A 21,087-nucleotide genomic window follows, 5' to 3' on the forward strand; every position below is an offset into this window, starting at 1 on the left:
TTAGGTGGGGATTGTTTTTATTCATGGAGAGCCACAGATTTACATTTCTTGTGACATGTTGGTTTATGTCACAGTTTATAGACTTCTTCATATTCATAAATTCCTTGCTGTTCTTTTTTCTAACAGCTGAAAAGGACAGTAAACAGGTAGAGGCTGACATTGAGGCTGCAGCTCCTTCAAAACAATCTCCAGAAGACACCTCTACAGATGCTGCTCCCTCTTCCCAGCCTGCCACTAAGCCAGCCCCGCCACAGAGCCACTCTCAACAAAAAGCAAAGGAGCCAATCAACAGTGGTGTGTCTAAGCAGCAATCTACAGAATCAGATCCCTCTATACCACCCAACCTAGCAAAATCTAGTCTGTCTCCAGCTGCACAATCCCCATCCACCTCAGCTCCCAGACATCATGAAACAGGGGCCCTCATGGTCACTAAGACCACATATGTCATACCAAAGAAGCAGTCTGCATCCCTACCTCCGTCCAGCCACATGTCAGCTTCAGCATCATGCCAGAAGCCTTCTTCAGCCCCCATGCTGCTAAATGAAACCAGAAACCTGTTGGTGCCACCAGCACCCAGTGCTCCCTCCTCTAGACCATCTCAGCCCAATAACCAGGTCAGACAGAGCATCCAGCGCTCCCTCACCAGCATCCTGTTCAAAAGGTGAGAACTGTTACACAGGGTTGTATGATCTCATGTACACATACTATACTCTTGATGAATCTGACTTGTGCATTCAAAATGCAAAGTGATGGTGGAAGAAGCCAAAAAGTGAACGCCCATACCTTCAAGCATGTTTAAAAACAACATGGACATGATCTGATGGGCATGCAATAGCATCATTTAACCTACAGCATATGGGGAAAAATAAATTCACCGCCTTTTACTTCATTACGTTTTTAAGGTTTTTATTATAACAGTCAGTCATCTAAATTTCAGTGGAGTTTTCGTAAAGAATACACATTTTGTAAGTAGGATGATCTTCATATTAAATATTTTATCCGTGGGTAAAATCAGCTATCCTTCACAAAAATCGATTAACTTTAGATTAACTTAATCACTATAGACTCCAGGAACATGTTTTTGGCTTTTGCACTTTTACAATAAAAGTGTTAAATTTGCATCCCAATCTTTTAAAGCAGTGATGCACAACAAATTTGTTGACTAACTGCCTTTTTATTTTTCAAGGGTGTGTGATTGTGAGGACTTGGAGATGTCTGAGAGTGAAGTTGCAAAGCTTGTCGCGAGCATTGAGATGGAGATGTTCGACATATTTCGCAACACAGACAGCAAATACATGAACAAGTACAGAACTATAATGTTCAACCTGAAAGACCCAAGAAACAAGGTTTGTGTTACATTGATAAACCCATTTCTGTAACCATACATTTGAATCAATATTGCAAAAAATTTTATTGTGTGTTTTTTTTTTTTAGGAGCAAATCATAGTTATTTATGTTTTTAGCAAACTGACAGTCCAATTATTGGTTCTCTCAAGGGCTTGTTGTATCGGGTTGTACGTGGAGAGATCAGTTCGTTCAGACTGGCTAGGATGAGCCAGAAGGACATGCAAGCTACCAAGGCATCAGAGCCAAATGCAAAAGAAACAACAGAGGTAAAGTGTAAACACAACAAAAGAAAAGACAACATCAGATATTATGCTTGAACTTGTTATCAATACGAAGTCCTGAGAGGCAAGTGAGAAAAAAAAAACGGACTTAAGAACGGGTAGAAAAAAAGTCGCAAAAGTAATCTAAATTCCTTAATTTTACAGAATAAAAAAAAATCTAAGTAATTTAACACAGCACTGATAATCCTGGCAGAACTTTGACTCTTTTCAATTCACAAACATTCACAAAAAGCAACGTTATTACATCCAAAATAACAATACAAATGAGTATATAAGCAGTAAGAGAAAGGGTTCATTCAAAACCTGAGTAATAGTAATACAAATAAATCAGGAGTAAGAAAATATCTTGTACCATTGATATAGTTTCTCAACCTAATTGTCATTTAGATTGGTCCAGAGTCTTTCCTTTCATTTTGAAGGGGTAGCTATGAAAAAAGAGAGACATAACTATATACATCCGGAGAGGGAAAGGTAAAGGGGAACAAATAAACACATAAACTAAATATATAAAAAATGTTTTTAGCTGGTTGGCTTCACACAATTGTCTGACAGTTTGATAAATTGCAGTGCTATATGAAGATATCCATCTTTAAGTTCAAGGAAAATGTAACCCTGTCCATCATGTAAATCTCCATTGTAACATCTATCCAGTTATTTATGGTCAGTCCAACATTCATCATCCATCTTGTCAGAGCCTTTTTCCCTACTGCCAGCAGTATACTGTTCACCTGTTCTGAAGTCATAAACACAGGAGAAAATACAATTTAGATTAAACAAAGAAAATGGATCATCAGAATCTTTTTTTCCACTTGCCTCGCAGAATTTCTGTATTATCAGGCCTCAGAAAGTCAAACAGTGTTTGTGTCAGAGGTAATTATCTTCTTCCATTGCTTGTATGTATCTAGGTTAAGGATACAACTGCTCAAGTGACAAGTTTGCTGCCGAAGCCTGAAGCAGTGAAGGTTGATTTGCCCAGTTTGAATCCCGCTAGACCGGATAGAAGCACGGTGTGTACTTGCTGCATTTGCATTCAGTTGGTGGAATTAAAAATGTTTACATGGTCATTGCATTGTCTGTCCTGCTCCATATAAACTTTTCCCGTGAAAGGCTATGAGTGTTATGATAGCTTTGTAAGTCTCATTGTTTTTGTGCCTTGTGTTGGTATATTTTGTTTCCCAGGAACAGAAGAAAAGTCTTCCTGCTCCTGCTCTCAAGACCAGAACAAGCCAACCAAGCATTGCTGTACCAGATATCCTCGCCTGTATGCTTAAGGACACAACATCAGAGCACAAAGCTCACCTCTTTGACCTGAAATGCAAGATATGCACAGGTGAATTAAATTTTTTTTTACCATAGATGTGCAATACATAATATACATATTACATTATCCTATGACCACCCATTGTTAATTTTAGTTTTTCAATGTGGATTCTTTTTCTTTTCCAAAGGCCAAATACTAGCTGGAGACGAGGAGGAGCCCACAAAGAAAAAACCCAAGGTTTCTGAAGCAAGAGATAAATATGAACCCTCTTGGAGAAGGCCTGCAGGAGATGACTCTCCTCTGCGGGCACCACCTGACTCACCTGACATGGATTCACCAACATCCTTCCTAATGGATCCTTCATCCCGCCTTACCATTGACTCTCCAGTATTGACTATAGTGGAATCCCCTGCTTCCCCCATAATGGATTCTCCAGCCTCACCTACTTTAGAGTCTCCAGCTTCTCCTGTCATTGAGTCCCCTGCGTCCCCAACTCCAGACATTCCTAATGCTACTACCACAAAGAGAGCGTATACACCAGTTGTGATTCCAGCTGTCTCCACAGTAACCATCTCAAGGCGTGATCCCCGCACTGCTGCAAGCAGGTTCTCTGCTTCGTCTAGTGGCACCTCTGGTCCAAGTAACACAACCCATAACCAATCCGCCCAGTACGCTCCTCTTAAAGAAACTAAATCGGCCTCACCATCCGCATTAGCCTCCTCACTACCACCAACAAAAACATTACCTAAATCTATCTTAATGAAACCATCTTCTATGGCTGATCCCAGACTCTATGGCACATCTTTAAGGTATTTAAATAACTGTGCCAACTTGAAGCACATAGAATAAAAGAGAATTATTCTATTTTATTCTGTTTTATGTAGTATATAGCAAAGTCAGCATAATGTGTGGATATGATTGTCACTGTGTTGTTGTGGTTTGTGTCACAGGACCGTGATCTCTGAATCCCCGGCTGAAAGTGGGACTGCTCAGTTCTTGGCTAAGGAAGACATAGTGTGGAAAGGATTCCTTAATATGCTCAATGTAGCAAAGTTTGTCACCAAAGGATATCTGGTTTCAGGATCTGCTGAAAATCTCAAAGCGGTATAGTACTGCGCAATAATATTTTTTAAACTGTATTAAAAAGATCTGTCAATGTAATTAATTCAACTGAAGGTATGAACAGTTTTTCTTGTGTGTAGGATCTACCTGATACCATACAAATTGGAGGACGAATCATGCCTCAGACAGTGTGGGACTATGTTGCACAACTAAAGACCTCTCTTACAAAGGCAAGCAGTAAATATAGTTTTTATTTGTGTCTTGTACAATAATATTGAAAATCTATCAATATTTTAAATCTTCTTTTGTTTGTTTTTTGCTTATTAGGAGTTATGTGTGATCCGGTTTCACCCAGCAACGGAGGAGGAAGAGGTGGCCTATGTCTCCCTATTTTCCTATTTCAGCAGCAGAGGTCGTTTTGGTGTGGTCGCCAATAGCAGCCGTTCTATCAAGGATTTATACCTTGTCCCACTCAGTGCAAAGGAATCAATCCCATCCATACTACAACCACTTGAAGGACCAGGTGTGATAATGCTTCAACTAACAGTCTTATATAATGAGTGAATGATATAATGGGCCAGGGCCTATATTAACACCTCCGATGCTCAACAGTAAAAGCTTATATTTGAGCTGCAATATCTCACTAAATGAATAATCTTTCACCTGTTTTATGATATACAAATGCCATAACACCATCTCTTACTTACATCTCTATTGACAAAGTAACAAAGTCCCTTCTATAAAATGTCAAAATGGAATTAGATTAAAGTATTTAATGTGCAGGTAATGATTTTAGACAAGTTGTTCCATTAAAATTATGTGACATTTGTTTATTTACAAACGGCATATTGCCTAAATGTTTCCAGTTTTTACTTTAGGAAACTGTATTATAAATTCGTTAATTATGAGTTTTAAGGTCCAATTGTGGTTTTAATTTCCTCCTGTAGTTTTGGTGTCAAGTCGGCTTGTAGAACATTTGTTTTTTTAATTATTGGTGTTTTAAATAAATCAATTAGTGGTTTCAGCCCCAATGAACACTCCTGGACCAATACCCATATATTTTGTGAATCTGTATAATTTTCTGAACTTTTTGACCAAAATTGTAAGTTAACAATTTAGAGAAACTATAAAGCCAATTGTAAACTTGTTCTAATGATTTATTTATGTTTATTTGTATGATTTATTTACTTTTTGTTTTTTTTCCACAGGGCTTGAAAAAAAACGGCCTAATCTTCTTCTGGGTCTGGCTATCATTCAGAAGGCAAAACGTCCAGGAAGTTTGCCTCAGGATATTGAAGAGAAGAGACCCAAAGTTCATATGTCCAAAGACCCAATGTGGATCCCAAAACCTCCAGTCCTGTATGGTTCTGACAAATTAGAGATATTTCAACCATATGACCCAGAGACTCCTGCTAACACCACGCCTCCTGATTCACCAACTTGTCCTGGGTCACCATCAGAGTCTTCCTCTTCTGGCTCAGTCACCATACCATCTCTTTTGACTTCAGTTAAAGCAAATCCTCCAGTTTCTACCTCAGCCGCTGTTGCTACCACTCAGTCCACCTCTGATAACGTTTCTGACAAGAATCCCACACCAGCATCCAGTGTTAAGACACCGCTGCAGACTATCTTGAAGAGTTTGTTTGGCAAGAAGCAAACTGACTCCATCTCCTCTGATGGAAGTTCTGCAACAACAGTTACCAGGAGTGTTAGGAAGCGTCCTGTGTTTTCTCAGGTGTCTGGATCAATGGTGGACCCAATTGTCCAACAGTATGGACAGAAATCCAAAGTCAAAAAAATAGAAGAGGAGGAAAACGACTTTGACCGACCATACGACCCAGAAGAGGAATATGATCCAGCAATGGGATATGGAATGGTGGCTCCGCACAGCATAGAAAAAATTAAGCCGGTTGGCCCTGCAGAATCAGAGTTTGTAGACGATGACGTGGCCTATGATCCAGAGGACGAGACTATCTTTGCAGATATTCAAGGTGATATTGTAACAAAGCCCCCTGTTCCATCTCAATTGTCAGATTCTCTGTCATCCCCAACCCCAGTTTCCACCCAGGCAGTTACACCAGCTCCCACTCCCACTCTATCACAAACTTCTTCCACAGCTGAAGTAACTCAGAACCTTCCTATAGGCACTGTGGTTGTCTCAGCTGCAACACTAACTGAACAACAGCGGATGCTTGAGGAGCTCAATAAGCAAATTGAAGAGCAAAAACGGCAGTTGAAGGAGCAGGAAGAGGCACTACGCCAACAGAGAGAGGCTGTGGGTATGTTCATGGCTCACTTTTCTGTTTCTGATTCTCTGATGTCTCCCCCACCAAAATCTTTGCCTGCCAGTCAACTGTCATCTGTGCAGAGTGGCATAATGCAAACAGAGTCAACAGACAAGACCGACCTTACAGAGACTGTGGACAGTTCAAATGTGGATTCACAAACTGTTACGCTAGAAGACACAACTGCCATCCCTAATTTAAAAAATGATGGAGAAACTGTTACAGAACAAGAAGAAACGCAGGAAAATGTTAAGGAAAGTGACAAATATTCCTCTGCAGGAGAGATTGAAGATTCTGATGTAGCTTATGATCCTGAGGATGAATCACTTTTTAATGAAATTCAAGAGGATGTATTTCAAGGAAGCAGTGTAAAGACTTGTGATTCATTTTTGTCTAGAACAGGGCATAGTGCCAGCCGCATGGGCACTCCTCTGAATTCACACCACAGCAGAAAGCGAAGACTGTCACCAAAGAGGCGGGCTCATCGTGAAAGGGACCGTCATAGAAGTCCTTCAAGAAAGTCACAGCACCGTTCTCCTTCACATTCCCAGAGACGTAGAGAAAGGGATAGACACAGAAGAAGTGAAAGGGAAAGGTCCAGGCATAGAGCTAGAGACCATTCTGAACGTCAGGGTCGCCATCGTAAGGAGCATACTGCGCGCCGGCATTCTCGTGGCCATAGAAGATCCCCATCATCTCCTACAAGAAAAGATTCTATGTCCCTTTCACCAAAACAGCACAGAGATTCTTCCCCTCAAGTCCATGAGAACTCATCTACCTTGGTTGCCATTAAAAATGACCCTGATCAATTAGAATTTAATCTTGATGAAAAGGTTGAGAACTCTGATAAAGACTTTTCACTCTGTGCACATGAACTTCTTCACAATGTGAAGGTTGAGATGTCAGAACCACCAAAATCTGAAGAGCTTCAAAATTCAATCAGCGACCATGATGACACACATAAAGATTCTTCTACCCAAGTGGATAAACCCTCTCCACAGGAAACTCTGCTTAATAGCAAAATTGATAGTGCAATTCCTCTAAGAGAAATTGATCCACCCATTCGAGATTCTCCTCAGAGCCCTGATCCAGAGCCACAGTTTATGAAACCGAGCAACATAGAAAATAGTGACTATCTTAAGATTGAGGAAAACACAGATCCTGTGACCAGTGTCTCAATGCCACTTGTTAAAATTGAAAGTAATTGCCTGCCTATTGATGTTCAATCAACAATGTCCAATATATTGTGGCCTACTGTTGGAACTCCCACATCAAATGTTAGAAATGCAGACTTTAGAACCTGTGATCTACAGGGTCCAGGTGTCAGTGATCAAAGTATGATAGAGGCAGACAAAAGGATAGAAGGGGAATATCCATGCTTAAAGCACCCAGAAATACTGGGTTATGGGGTAGGACATTCAAATCCACCTATAGGCTCAGATATTGAGGGCTCAGGACCTAAAATAGACCCTGTGACAAAGCATTCAAGACCTCGTATGAGTGGTCCAGGTAACAGAAATGCAGGACCAGATATGAAAAAACCTGGACACAGGGAACCACAGACACATCTAAGAGAAACAGGAATTAGATTCTCAGGGGCTGATGTGAGAGGTCCAGGCATGCAAGACATAAACCCCAGCAACTGGGTTCCTGGACCACACATACAAGACCTCGCAATAAGCCATCAAGGGAAATATGTGGGGACCCCAGGGACAGGGATGCAGGTTTTAGAGCCAAATATGAGAGAAGTGGGTGTTAAACATCACTATACTGATAGAATTGGTTCTATGCAAGATATGGAAACCTCTTGTATGCAAAGCGCAAACCCAGTACCAACTGTTACCAATACACGTATGGGAGGATCAGGCCTACAGAATGAGAAGAGAGATCCAGTCATGAAGGGCCCTTCGTCAGATAGCCAAAAAGATAGAGGTGTTAGTCCACACACTGGGGATATGAGATCTGCTAGGAGAGGTGGAGGTATAATAGATCCCAGAAGTCCTGATATAAGAAATGCAAGTCCATCTTATAGGGGCTCAGGAAGAGTTCAGAGGCAGTCATGGCATGATGGCAGTCCAGTTTTAGAGGAAAGGGGCCTTCTGAAAAAGGGGTTTCAGCCACAAGGAAGAGATGCCGAAATGAGCAGGTTGGGTGGTGGTCGAGAAAAGAGTTTAGATTCAAATGCAGGTTCAAAGGGTACAGTTCTAAGAGCAGATAGAATATGCCCAGCAATGACAGATGAAAGGCGGGGACCACAAAGAGGGCGAGGTGTACCCATGAGAGGACCAGGGCCAAACATAAATTCTGAAAGTGGGTCTACCAGGTCCTGCACTGGACGAGACAGTTGTGGGCCTAGAGAACATTTCAAGGAACCACGGCCAGATATAAGAGCTGAAAGGAGTGTGTGCCCTGACATGAGAGAATCAGAAACTATGCATGAAATAAGAAAGCCAGATATGACAGAAAGAAGTTATATGGGGCCTTGTCAAGATATGAGTAGTATGGGTACCTCAGATACAAGGGGGGATAGAAGTGAGTCACATACCAGGAGTTCAGGCAGAGAAATTGGAGGAACAGGTTCAAATAGGAGAGATGCAGATGTGCAAGGAAGAAATATACAGGGTCTATGGCAAGAGAGGAGAAATGAACAAGTGGGCCAAGAAGACAGAGGTCCCATGCCAAACATTACAAATTCAGATTGGAGAGGTCCAGGACCAGGTCTTATTGGTCCTGATATGAGGGATCAGAGGAGTCAAAATAAAGGTAGGGGTCTGCATATGAGTGATACAGATTGGAGCGGCCCAGGATCAGATGTGAGAGATGACTGGCAAGGGCCAGATGAATGCAGAGTCCATCAGCCTGACAGGAGAGGTCCAAACATGGAGGACACGAGGCATGACAGGAGAGGACCAGAGGGTCCGGATTTCATGGCACCGGGACCGTTAAAGAGAGGACCTGGTATGGAGGTGCCACAGCATGACAGGAGAGGTTTAGGAGGTCCAGATTTCATGGGACCAGGACCTGAAAGGAGAGGTCCAAATAATGACAATCTAGGACCTGGCATGAGAGGAACAGGAGGACCAGACTTTGTTGGACCAGGCCATGAAAGGAGAGGTCTACCTATGGAAGTATCTGGGCCTAACAGGAGAGGACCAGTAGGTCCAGATTTCAGGAGACCATGGCCTGAAAGGAGGGGTCATAATATGGTTGGTCCAGGGCCTGACAGGAGAGGACCTGATATGGAGAGCCCAATGCATGACAGGGGAGGACCAGGAGGTCCAGATTTAATGGGACCAGGACCTGAAAGGAGAGGTTCTGATATGGAGGTCCTAATGCATGACAGTAGAGGACCAGGAGGCCCAGATTTCATGGGACCTGGACCTGAAAGGAGAGGTCACACTATGAACATTCAAGAGCCTGACAAGAGAGGACCAGGAGGTCTAGACTTCAGGAGACCAGAGCCTGAATGGACAGGTCCAACTAATGACAATCTAGGACCTGGCATGAGAGGAACAGGGGGTCCGGACTTTGTGGGACCAGGCCATGAAAGAAGAGGTCTACATATGGAGGGTCCTGGGCCTAACAGGAGAGGACCAGTGGGTCCAGATTTCCGTCAACCAGGGCCCGAAAGGAGAGGTTTATCTATGGAGGGTCCTGGGCTTGCTAGAAGAGAACCTGGAGGTCTGGATTTCAAAGGACCAGGACCTGATAGGAGAGGTCCTGCTATAGAGGGTCCTGGGACTGACATTAGAGGACCGGGTGGTCCAGGATTTAGAGGACCAGGATCTGATAGGAGAGGTCCTGCTATAGAGGGTCCTGGGCTTACTAGAAGAGAACCTGGAGGTTTGGATTTCAGAGGACCAGGACCTGATAGGAGAGGTCCTGCTATAGAGGGTCCTGGGACTGATGTTAGAGGAGCGGGAGGTCCAGATTTCAGGGGACCAGGGCCTGAAAGCACAGGCTTAACTATGGAACGTCCTGGGCATGACAATAGAGGACCTGGAGGTCCAGATTTCAGAGGACCAGGACCTGAAAGAAGAGGTCCCATTATTGAGGGACCTGGAGGTCCAGATTTCAGAGGACCAGGACCTGAAAGAAGAGGTCCCATTATGGAGGGTCCTGGGACTGACATGAGAGGACCTGGAGGTCCAGATTTCAGAGGACCAGGACCTGAAATAAGAGGTCCCATTATGGAGGGTCCTGGGACTGACATGAGAGGACCTGGAGGTCCAGATTTCAGAGGACCAGGACCTGAAATAAGAGGTCCCATTATGGAGGGTCCTGGGACTGACATGAGAGGACCTGGAGGTCCAGATTTCAGAGGACCAGGACCTGAAAGAAGAGGTCCCATTATGGAGGGTCCTGGGACAGACATGAGAGCACCAGGAGGTCCAGATTTCAGAGGACCAGGACCTGAAATAAGAGGTCCCATTATGGAGGGTCCTGGGACTGACATGAGAGGACCTGGAGGTCCAGATTTCAGAGGACCAGGACCTGAAAGAAGAGGTCCCATTATGGAGGGTCCTGGGACGGACATGAGAGCACCAGGAGGTCCAGATTTCATGGGACCGGGGCCTGAAAGCAGAGGATTTTCAATGGAGGGTCCTGGGCCTGACAGGAGAGGACCAGGAGGTCCAGATTTCAGAGGACCAGGCTATGGAAGGAGAGGTCACATTATGGACATTCAAGAGCCTGACAGGAGAGGACCAGGAGGTCTAGAATTCCAGGGACAAGGGCCTGACAGGAGAGGTCTGATCATGGATGGACCAGGGCCTGACAGGAGAGGACAAGTTGGTCCAGACATAAGAGGGCCGGAGTGTGAAAGGAGAGGTCCTCCTATGCAGGGTCAAGGGCCTGACAGGAGAGGACCAGTTGGTCCAGACATAAGAGGGCCGGAGTGTGAAAGGAGAGGTCCTCCTATGCAGGGTCAAGGGCCTGACAGGAGAGGGCCAGGACATCAAAACATAGGTGGACTAGGTCCTGACAGGGAAGGGCCATATATGAGGGGTCCTGGGCCTGACTTCATAGGACTGGGGCCTGAACAAACTGGTCCAGGTATGGAAGGTCCTGAATCTCACACTAGAGGACAGGGAGGACCACACTTCAGGGGCTCCAGGCCAGAAAGTAGAAATTCAAATATTGATGGCCCAGGGCCTGACAGGAGAGGTCCAGACATCAGGGGACCAAGGCCAGAAAGACCAGATTCTGGTATGGAGGGTCCAGGGCCCAACAGGAGAGGGTCAGGAGGTCCAAACATGAGGAGATCAGGGCTTCAGCATTCAGGTCCAAATATAGAGGGTCCAGTACCTGGGGGGAGAGGTCCAGAAGGTCCGAATTTCAGAGGACCTGGGCCAGAAATCAGACCTGATATGGAGGGAACAAGCAACAGCAGGGGCTTTCTGGGAGGCCCTCAGTTTAGGGGTTCTGAGGCAGAAAGAAGACCTCCCGTTATGGAGGGACCAGGGCCTGATAGGAAAGGTCCAAGAGGTCCAGATTTTAGAGGACCAGGCCCAGGGCCTGACAGACAACTACCAGGAGGCCCAGGCTTTAGAGACCGTGGTCCTGAAAGCAGGGGTCCAGATATGGAGGGCCAAGAAACTGATTGGAGTAAATCAGTTGGCCCAGACTTTAGAGGCCCATGCACCAGACAAAAACGTCCAAATACAGAAGGTCTAAGACATAGAAGAGATGACTGGGGAGGTGCTCACTTCCGAGGATCAAAACCTATCCAAGAAAGCCCAGGACATTTGAGAGGTACAGGAGATGATTGGAGTGGTTCTGATTTCATGGGTCCAGGGCCTGTTCAGGATGACTCAGATATGGCATGCCCAGTGCCTGGTAGGGGGGGACCTGGAAATGACTGGAGAGAGTCTGATAGAAAGGGTGCTGGGCCAAACAGACGGGGGCCAGCTCCGTTTTTTAGAAGGGAAAGAGATCAAGACAAAAGAGGACAAGGCCATGACAAAAGAAGTCCAGGTATGAGAGGACCAGGACCAGATATGGGGAATGATTGGAGGCAGCCAAACTTCAGGGGTAATATGGGAGGGCCAAACATGGAAGGGCCTAGGGCTCATTGGGGAGGTCCAGACATGAATTCATGCCCTAACAGAAGAGGGTTTGAGATGGAAGGTCTTGATAGAAGAGGAGGTCCAGATCATAGACGCCCAGGACCTGAAAATAGACATCCAAACATGGAAGGTCCAGGGACTGATGGGAGGTTTTCAGATTGTGGGGAGCTAGGATCTGAAAAGCAAGGTGTGGACATGGAAAACCCAGAAACAGATAGACATGGATTTGAGCATGATTTTGGGAGGGAAAGGAGAGGTCCAGACATGAGAAGGTTAGGGCTGGATAAAACGCATATGATGGGCTCAGCCCCTGAGAGCTCAGATATAAGACATGGGCCAGGGGGGTGGGATACAAACACTGAGGGCCTAGGGTTAGACTCAAGGGGATCAGAGCCAGCATCACATAACTTCAATAGTCCTCATCAGGTTGCCAGATTCCAAGGCCCTTGTGATCCACATTCTGCACCGAACAGTGGGCCCCTAGGTCCAGCTCAAAGCAGTGGAGGAAACTCATGTCCTGGTTTTAACAAACTCCAAAATCAACAAGCAGTAAAACCTCAGAGACACAGAGCTGCCTTACTTCCCACTCCAACAGAAGGTCTTATACGCTTTCCAAATCGTGTGATCAACAATCCTGATGTCTTCAGTCCAAAACGAAAACAAAAAGGTCACCCAACAGATAGGGAGTGGAGTAGAGGTAGATCATTTAGTCGAGAAAAAGAATTGGTCAAAGAGCAAAGACCGGAGCAGGAGAAAAGTCTAAGCATATCTTTAGATGCAGGTACAAGGGGTGCAGAAGAAAAAAAGGAAGAGGCCAAGGAAACTAAAAACAATCAAAGTATGGACAGTGATGTCAAGCCAAGTTAGACTCATTCATAAACCCTACTCAGTTAGGCTGATGAACTACTAAAATGCTTAATATTGTCTCATTGGATTAAGATATTACAGCATAATGCACATTAACACACACTGGGAAGTGACTGTTTATGTTTTATTTAAATTTCAACACGACCTACAGGCAAGGCATTATGAAAGATCAGACATGGCTTGATATGCTCAGAGGTATTTGAGTTCATTATGTTTTAGTTTGTCTTAATGTATTCAAAGTAGATGTGTTTATTTTTGTTATTTGATTATGACAACATGCCTCTTAACTGATCACTGGTAAATTCAGCTACTTGATGTGTATTTGTAGTCTGAAATAAGTCTAGTAGACATGTTTTGTACTGAAAATGTACATTTCTTTTTGTTTCATTGTTTTTTAACATAGCCATAGTGTCAGTACGGTAGCCTTTGTCTGGCTTTTATGTTCTTATGCTGATTAAAAAATGGCTTGTTTCATTGTTCTTTTAGAATGCAAGAAGTCAATAAAATGACATACCTTTTTTAATTTGTGTTTAGTCTGAGTTTGTCATCAATATTTAGATTGATCGCAACATGAGTACAGACATTGATTATGCAGGGAAAAAAAGCTTGTGTATGTGTTATTGGTTTGGTCTGGTTGTGGTTTGAAAGGTAATCTATAACAATTCATATAATCTTATTAGCTAATCATATACTGTACATATACTGTATGTTAATCTGCTAATTAACATTAGAGGTCTAAAAAAATTAGTTGAGTAAAAGTACAATATTTGCCTATGAAATGTTGTGGAGTAGAAATATAAAGTAACATAAAATATGAATACTCTAGTACCTTTAAATGAGTAAATTGTTGTAAGTATTGTAAGACAGAAAAACAAATGTGCTGTTAACTTGTTATAGGAACCTCTATACTCTCAATACTTTTTAGAAATGTTGACCAGCCTCAGTTGGGTTTTACCAGCTCTAGTTTAAAACAGTGCCAGCCAGAGTGAATAGAGCTTAACTGTTTTTGACACAATCCCCATTCCAGGGAAAATTCTTTTGGCACATTGTTTAATCTTGTCTATCATACAAATTGTTGGGCCATAAAATCTTTAATCTTGAAAGGGCCACAGTTTGCCTTGTTTTGGAGTGACTTGTGTTGTTTTCACTGTAATGTAGTGTATTTTGCACATTACAAGCACTACCTTTTAATTAGTTTTCAGGTGTCTTAAGGACTTTTGCTGTGACAAGGAGATAGAGATAGACAATAGGTAAGTGAGAGAAAGTCCTTTGGGGGAAAAAAGCTATTCTAGTGGAGGACGGAGTCTGCCTATAGTGATATTGTCCATCATTCACAGCCACATGCAAAGCTCATGTCTTACCAAAGGGGGGCGACAACGGTCAGTTGAATCTTAAATCCTTAGTCAGGCATCACAACATTCACTAAGCAGTAGATATATACTAAAGTTCTGTATCTTTAACTATAATGTTGTGGTACTTGTACTTTAGTGGTTTAGTAGAGTATTTACATATTGTGTTACTTTATACTTTTTCTCCATTTCAGAAGAAAATGTTGTACTTTGACTTCACTACATTTATCTGACAGTTACAGGTTACATTACAAAAAATAAACTAATTATAGGCTTATAAAATACAACATATTGTTTAAGATTAAACCTGAGATTTCCAATTTTCTGACTCCTTACAAAAGTGTAGTCAAGTATCAGATAATCTTTGAGTTGTTAGCAGTTTCACCAAATTTCTCAGTTGGTTTCACTTAAATTTAACTTTTCAAGGCCCAAAGGCCCAAAACTAATAATGTCGTATATGTCAGTCACATGAGGTAAAAATTATCCAAAAAAAGATTTTTTTTAAAAAAAAGTATATAAAACAAATTCATATTTGTGTTACAAAACTTTTTCTTCTCTCCCAATAATTATCACAACCCCTCACATTTATCTTGTGACCATTTGGAGGGAGCTGGACTAAACTACCTAACAGAAGTAGTAGTAACCTCAACTAGCTACAACAATAAAAGTCTACTTACACATTGATGCATCAGTATTAACAATATAATTATATCATATATAATATGATAATACGTATACATTTACTGTAAAATGCTGAATGCTTTACTTTCACTTGTAATAGATTATATTACATTGTCATATTACTACTTAAGTGGGTATAGTTGTACAAAGATTTTATTTAACTGCAGTAAATAGTATCTTAACCACAAATTATGTAGTGTTGTTACAGATTGTCACTATAACTTAACTGCCAGACTTGCCAGAAAGGAGATAAAAATAATGTACTGTTATCAGTTCGGTCCAGTGCTGCAAAGTTATTAACATTCATTATTATTTTAGATTTTTCTTATTAATCATATGTATTTATCATATTAATAAGGAATATAAACCACAGGTGATTCCTACTAATGCTGAAAGTAGTCAATATGTAATATTAACAAAAAGAAAAATCACATATTGATTGGCCTGGTCTAATGTAGTCTCACCTGTAGATACACATCAATGATAGTGTGACCTGAACCCAGCCATGACCCTGATTGCTGACCTTATCATGGGATGTTTTATATTCTTACTAGATTCAACTCCATCACCCCACACAGCCATACATGAAGCCAGCTGTTCTTTTCCATCCTCACTGTCATGACAATCACAATGGTGGGAAAACTATGGAACAACCCTTTAATAGTTGTTTACTAGTCTTGTCATATTCAGCGGACAGCCTAAGCTTCTGCAGGTTGTTGGGATATTTGCAAACATATTTTGATGTGTAAAAACCTTCCATCTAATACTTTTTAAAAGTAGTGGAAGAAGTAATTAGCAGCCTCAATGTAAAAACACTGTAATAAATATTATTATAGCTCATATTATAGCTTATTACAGTATTATAGCTAAGCAAAACTACTTCATGTAATGTTGGATAGTGTTAAAACCAGGGGTAGATAAATAATTTAGATCTTCTACCTAAATTAAAGCAATACAAGTAAAAGTCCCCAATAAAATATTGCTTAGGTAAAATTGCAGAAGTGTTATCAGCAAGTAAATATTATTATAATATTATTATGAAGAGTAAGTAATACTCATAGTATGCATAATGCTGTAAACCCCCATGAGTGTTTTATTATTGTTTTTTGTATTATTACGGATGAATTCATGTGTAATTAACATTTTCTTGTAGTAGTTGATGAGTTGGAGCTGATTCTGATGGGGGAGATTAATATATTTTATATCTATCTTACCTCTTAAAAGTAATTAGTAAGTAAGAAATTGCCTTCTCGAGTAAAGTATAAGTAGCCTAACTCAAATTTGTAGTGTTCAGTACTAATAATAACAGTAATCACAATATAATGTATAATAACTTTATTTATCCCCTTGGGGAAATTCATATAGTACTTTCCACCACTGTTTACAACACTGAATAATATTTATTTATATAATATATGGATTAAAGTTCAATATTGCCATCTGAAATGTAGTGAAGACAACTACATCTAATGAAACTAGAAAATAACACACCAGCATTTTAACTCTTCCTTTAGTAAAGTACATGAGTAAAAGTACATAAAAAAGGTTGTTTATGACATTTCGGATATTGTTTCGGTCTATTTTTTGTCTGTACAAAATAAAATTTGACATTTGAGTAATCCTTCAGCTGTGAGGGCCAGAAGAGTGAAAACGACGTCCGGGAGTTGAACGACAACGTCCGTTACTACCGACGGTCCACGGAGTTTAACGTTACATGAGAACAGTAAGGCCCATAAAGAGAGCTTAATTATTACCGCAGCTTATTTAATGTCCACCCTTTAAATATTAGACGACTTAATAATTGACTGCAGAAAATGTTGTGGCGTTAATAATAATAACTTATCGGTTGAAGTTGTTTTTAATCCACATTTTGACGTTAACGTACGACCAACGTCTGCTCTCCTCGTTAGCTTAAAGTTCCTCGTTCGCTAAATTCACGAGCTAGCTTTTGTAATTACGGACTATTTCTAAACCGCGAATATCTTAGGAATTGTGTATAAATTGTTTAATTGTGTTAGTTTGTTTTGGCTAAGTTGAAAAAAAATAATAAAATAAATAATTTAGAGATGTTAATTTTTTAATAATGTGAACACTCGCGCAGTGACGCAGCAGTTAGCTAACGTAGAGGTTAACATGTGCTGAGGCTACATGCTCTGTTCTGGTGGCATTGTATAGACATATCTTTTTATTATCTGTATCCCGTCTCTAGAGTGAAGCATGTCATCGTTTTCCTCAGCTTGTAAAGCCATCCACGTTTCACCTTCGTTCAAAGAACACACCTGTGAGTGTGTTGGGGTGATTTTCAGCCAAGGTGCATGTTCAGCACACGAACAGGGGCAGATGTTGGGAACCGAGCTTGGTATGATGGAGATGTCAGAGGTCGAGTACACGCACCTCCAGCACCTCATCCAGGCCCAAATGGAGACCGCACCTCCAGATGGGCCAGATGCCAGATCCCACCCTGCTACAGTGATGGTTAAAGACACCACTGGATCCACAATGATATCTCCCTTCACAACCACCCAAGCTATTGATCTGTCGACTTCCACGGATGAACACTGTCTGGTGATGCCAGGGGAGAAGACGCCAGCTTCTTATGGAGAGGTCCCGGGTTTTGTGCTGGCCAGGGTCAGAGGCGAGGACAGTCCCACTGAATCACGAACCAACAGCAGCGTATCTTCACAAAAGCGATCCAGATCAGCTGCCAGAGTTTGCTTGGAGAAAAGGTTTAACACTATGCCTTCAGACGCCCCAAGACAGCACGATATTCAGTCTGCCGTTCTTAGCAAGTAGGTGTCACTAATACACTGTATTGCTATCTAGTATCCCCATAATGCTCCTGATGTACACATTTGTAATGAAATCTCTGTTGTGTTTCAGTTTTTTGACGATGCTTCAGCAGTCTGCTGAGGCTCAAGAGGCCGCCATGCATCCCCAAATGCAGAAGTGGATGAAAACTGAAAGAGCAAATCCTTTTGAGGTTTCCAGCCCGTTTGTAGGGGGTGTACCGGTATTTAACCCAGTCACCAACATGTGTGAACAAGTATGCTGAAAGAAAATAATCTAAATGCACTTTCTTACAGCTTTGTAGGAGACATAGATGGAATTTATTATTTAACTTTTTCTTCTCCTGTTTTAATCACAGGTGATTGGCCATATTCCTCACATGGTTGAACCTAAGCATCAAGGTTTAATCATCCCCAAGAGTTTTTCGTTTAACTTCTGCCCGGAGAGGGTTGTTACAAAAACTCACTATACAAATGGCGGCAACCCAACAGAGGAGCAGCACTTGGTGAACATAGAAAGTAATAATCAGCACTCTAAACAATCTTATTTCTAAAGTTGAGTTATGTTGTCATCTCCTGTACTACACTGCGGATACATGAAGGGTTATGTTTGTGTCTTGTTCACGCTCATCTTTTTCATAGACGATGTGGCGACCCCTGCTGCTGCCTCCAGGAAACATGCTGGTACTCACAGCTCGCAAACCATCAAGGCAGCCCGAGACTCCGCTGGAGAATCAGCCAGCAGCACCAGGAAAAGAGCTCGATCTCACATGTCACTCAGCCAGCGGCGGGAGAGACACAACAGTAAGGAGAGGGAACGCAGGTGAGCAGCCATTACTAACAGCTGAAGGTATCTGCGCACCCTCCACAATATGTGACTAATAATGTAAATATTATTGTATGTTTTAGTCACAGTTTGATGGGGCCTCTTCTTGGTCATATTACCTTGGGTTGTGTTGTAATGTTAGTAACATTGTTAAGTGTTTGTGCCTAGCTTATGTCACTACTACTCCCTCGTTCACTGACTGTACACTATTTCCTCCTTTAAAAATCAGATTTTTGTTTTTTGGAAAAAGAGGAAAAAAAAAAGGAAAAAAAAAAACAAATTTTTAACCACAAAAAAAAAAAAAAAAAATAATAATAATAAAAATAAAAAAAAATAAAAAAAAAAATTTTTTTAAAAAAAAATTTTTTTTTTTTTTTTTTTTTCTTTTTTTATTATAAAAAAAAAAAAAAAAATAAATTTTTTAAAAAAAAAAAAAAAAAAAAAAATAAAAAAAAAATATTTTTTTTTTTCCCCCCCCCCCAAACAAAAAAAAAAAAAAAAAAAAAAAAAAAAAAAAAAAAAAAAAAAGTGGGAGGAGGATTTTAGTAATTGTTTTAATTATAAAAAAAAAAAAAAAAAAAAAAAAAAATAAAAATATTATTAAAAATAAATATATAAAAAATAATAAAAAATTTTTAAATAAATAATTATTTATTAATTTAAAATAAATAATTTAAAAAAAATTTAATATTTTTTTTAAAATAAAAAAATTTTAAATTTAACATAGTGGGAATTTTTGAGGGTATAACATAAGCGCTGAAACATATAGTTGATTATTAATTGATGAGAAAATGAGTCTGCAAATAATCTGTTTATCAGTTAAGTAATTTTCCAAGCAAAAATGGCTCCAGGTTCCCAAATAGATCACAGTGTCTTCTATAAGCCAATCAACTGGGATATGAGACTTTAGGCTCAAAGAACAGGGTCACAGGTTAGTAAAGTTTGAGAAACACTGATTTTAAACATCTGTATCATCTCTGCTGTTGTGCAGGAAGAGGATTCGTTCGTGCTGTGATGAGCTGAACATGCTGGTGCCATTCTGTGAGTCAGATACAGACAAAGTCACCACCCTGCAGTGGACCACGGCCTTCCTCAGATACATCAATAAAACATATGGAGACACCTTCAAAGAGGTACATTTGTGTGGTTTAATCTTGGAGTTATTGATGAAAAGCATTTGGTTTCATCACCCTGCAACTGAATTATTTGAGACTAGAAACCTGGAGCTGGAAGATGAGAGCTTAATTAGATTCCCTCTTGCTGCCTGAGTAATAAGTACCACAGCTGACTTTATATGACTTTTGTTATTAAGAAATGTTCAAGTCAAATAAATTTGTTTTACTTTTACAGTCTAAAATCAAATAAACTTTATCATTTTACTGCGGTGCATCCATCTCATCTAGTGTTGTAGATTTGCAGTCTGTGGAAATTGATTTCTGTTAAAAAAAAAATACATGGCAGCAAATTAAGACAATTAGACACAGACTGGTATTATCTGTCATTAACCACAGTAATGTGCTATTCCTGCTTTACAGGAGTTTCAGAAGGCATTCGCTGTTGAGAAAGGACTCTTTCTTAAATCTGGCTCTTCTTTAAGCGAAGACCCAATCCACCGGGAGATGGACGAGACACTGAGCATTCCTCTCAGTGTAGAGCAATGACCCCCTCACTGTTTTATCAAATAACTCAGCCAGATATTTTAGTACATTTTAGTCACTTGGGTTGTCCCATGAGGTCTGGTTGTGAGTTTGGCTGACGTGTTGTAACATTTTAAAATGGCCAAAAAAAGCGTCCTTTTGAGGGGAGCTCTGATCCTGACTCCTTTACAGTGATATAGAAAGGGCAAGGTTTTCAGTCTGAGGCCGTGCGTTGCTCAAAAGTGGTTTTCTCCAGCTGCATCTAAAGACCTTACTGTATCAAGCCAATGTTTGAACTGTCCTGGCGTTTCCGCTGATACATTTTCTCCCCCTCGACAGACATTTGTATACAGGGATTTTCATAAAGTCATACATAGGGGGCACTGTTTCTCTTTGAAAAACAAGAGAATGCTCTTACGATTAGATTTCAGCTCTTCAGCTATCATACATGAAGCAAATTTTCATTAATGTGCATCTTTTATATGCTTGATTTTGTTGTTTTTTTTCTTACTTTTGTTAAACTTTGTTCATACAGTATATTGTTCAGTTTTATTGTCCACAAATATTTATTCTTTAATCACATATTTAAGTGTTTTACATCGATATAAGTGTTGCTACTTTTGAGAATTAATGGGAT

At 40.9% G+C, this 21,087-nt stretch overlaps 2 protein-coding genes across 20 annotated transcripts in view; both read left to right on the top strand.

The window, feature by feature from the left end:
• si:ch73-181d5.4 (uncharacterized) overlaps positions 1 to 13,694 on the top strand; it is a 31,826-nt gene extending 18,132 nt beyond the window's left edge. For 3 of the 17 annotated variants that reach the window (XM_051423947.1, XM_051423949.1, XM_051423948.1), the window contains 10 exons: positions 127 to 661; positions 1,187 to 1,346; positions 1,497 to 1,613; positions 2,534 to 2,635; positions 2,808 to 2,958; positions 3,077 to 3,698; positions 3,840 to 3,993; positions 4,092 to 4,181; positions 4,279 to 4,474; positions 5,160 to 13,694. In XM_051423947.1, the coding sequence (XP_051279907.1) occupies positions 127 to 661; positions 1,187 to 1,346; positions 1,497 to 1,613; positions 2,534 to 2,635; positions 2,808 to 2,958; positions 3,077 to 3,698; positions 3,840 to 3,993; positions 4,092 to 4,181; positions 4,279 to 4,474; positions 5,160 to 13,171 (10,139 nt within the window). In that variant the 3' untranslated portion in view covers positions 13,172 to 13,694. The remainder of the gene's footprint in view (positions 1 to 126; positions 662 to 1,186; positions 1,347 to 1,496; positions 1,614 to 2,533; positions 2,636 to 2,807; positions 2,959 to 3,076; positions 3,699 to 3,839; positions 3,994 to 4,091; positions 4,182 to 4,278; positions 4,475 to 5,159) is intronic. The other 14 variants (XM_051423961.1, XM_051423960.1, XM_051423950.1 and 11 more) reach the window with 14 other exon arrangements.
• A 1,919-nt stretch (positions 13,695 to 15,613) lies between these two features.
• Positions 15,614 to 21,060, top strand: LOC127376783 (transcription factor-like 5 protein). 3 transcript variants are annotated; one of them, XM_051424035.1, is made up of 7 exons: positions 15,614 to 15,834; positions 16,829 to 17,990; positions 18,082 to 18,244; positions 18,347 to 18,506; positions 18,630 to 18,810; positions 19,805 to 19,946; positions 20,349 to 21,060. In XM_051424035.1, exons 2-7 carry the CDS (start codon positions 17,419 to 17,421, stop codon positions 20,472 to 20,474), a joined length of 1,344 nt encoding a protein of 447 aa, XP_051279995.1. In that variant the 5' UTR covers positions 15,614 to 15,834; positions 16,829 to 17,418; the 3' UTR covers positions 20,475 to 21,060. The 3 variants fall into 3 exon arrangements, with proteins under 3 accessions (XP_051279995.1, XP_051279996.1, XP_051279993.1); XM_051424036.1 differs by lacking the exon at positions 15,614 to 15,834 and having other exon boundaries at positions 16,558 to 16,924; positions 17,411 to 17,990; XM_051424033.1 differs by lacking the exon at positions 15,614 to 15,834 and having other exon boundaries at positions 16,558 to 17,990.
• The last annotated feature ends 27 nt before the right edge of the window (positions 21,061 to 21,087 follow it).

This window comes from Dicentrarchus labrax, unplaced genomic scaffold (genome assembly GCF_905237075.1).
Source record: "Dicentrarchus labrax unplaced genomic scaffold, dlabrax2021, whole genome shotgun sequence".
Lineage (NCBI taxonomy): Eukaryota > Metazoa > Chordata > Actinopteri > Moronidae > Dicentrarchus > Dicentrarchus labrax.

Bases quoted from the DNA above. Each gene is read 5' to 3' on its own strand.
- LOC127376783 (XM_051424035.1), top strand. From the start codon at position 17,419: ATGTCATCGTTTTCCTCAGCTTGTAAAGCCATCCACGTTTCACCTTCG. The intron at 18,245-18,346 runs GTATGCTGAAAG...TTTTAATCACAG, and splicing joins TCACCAACATGTGTGAACAA to GTGATTGGCCATATTCCTCA. The intron at 19,947-20,348 runs GTACATTTGTGT...CCTGCTTTACAG, and splicing joins ATGGAGACACCTTCAAAGAG to GAGTTTCAGAAGGCATTCGC.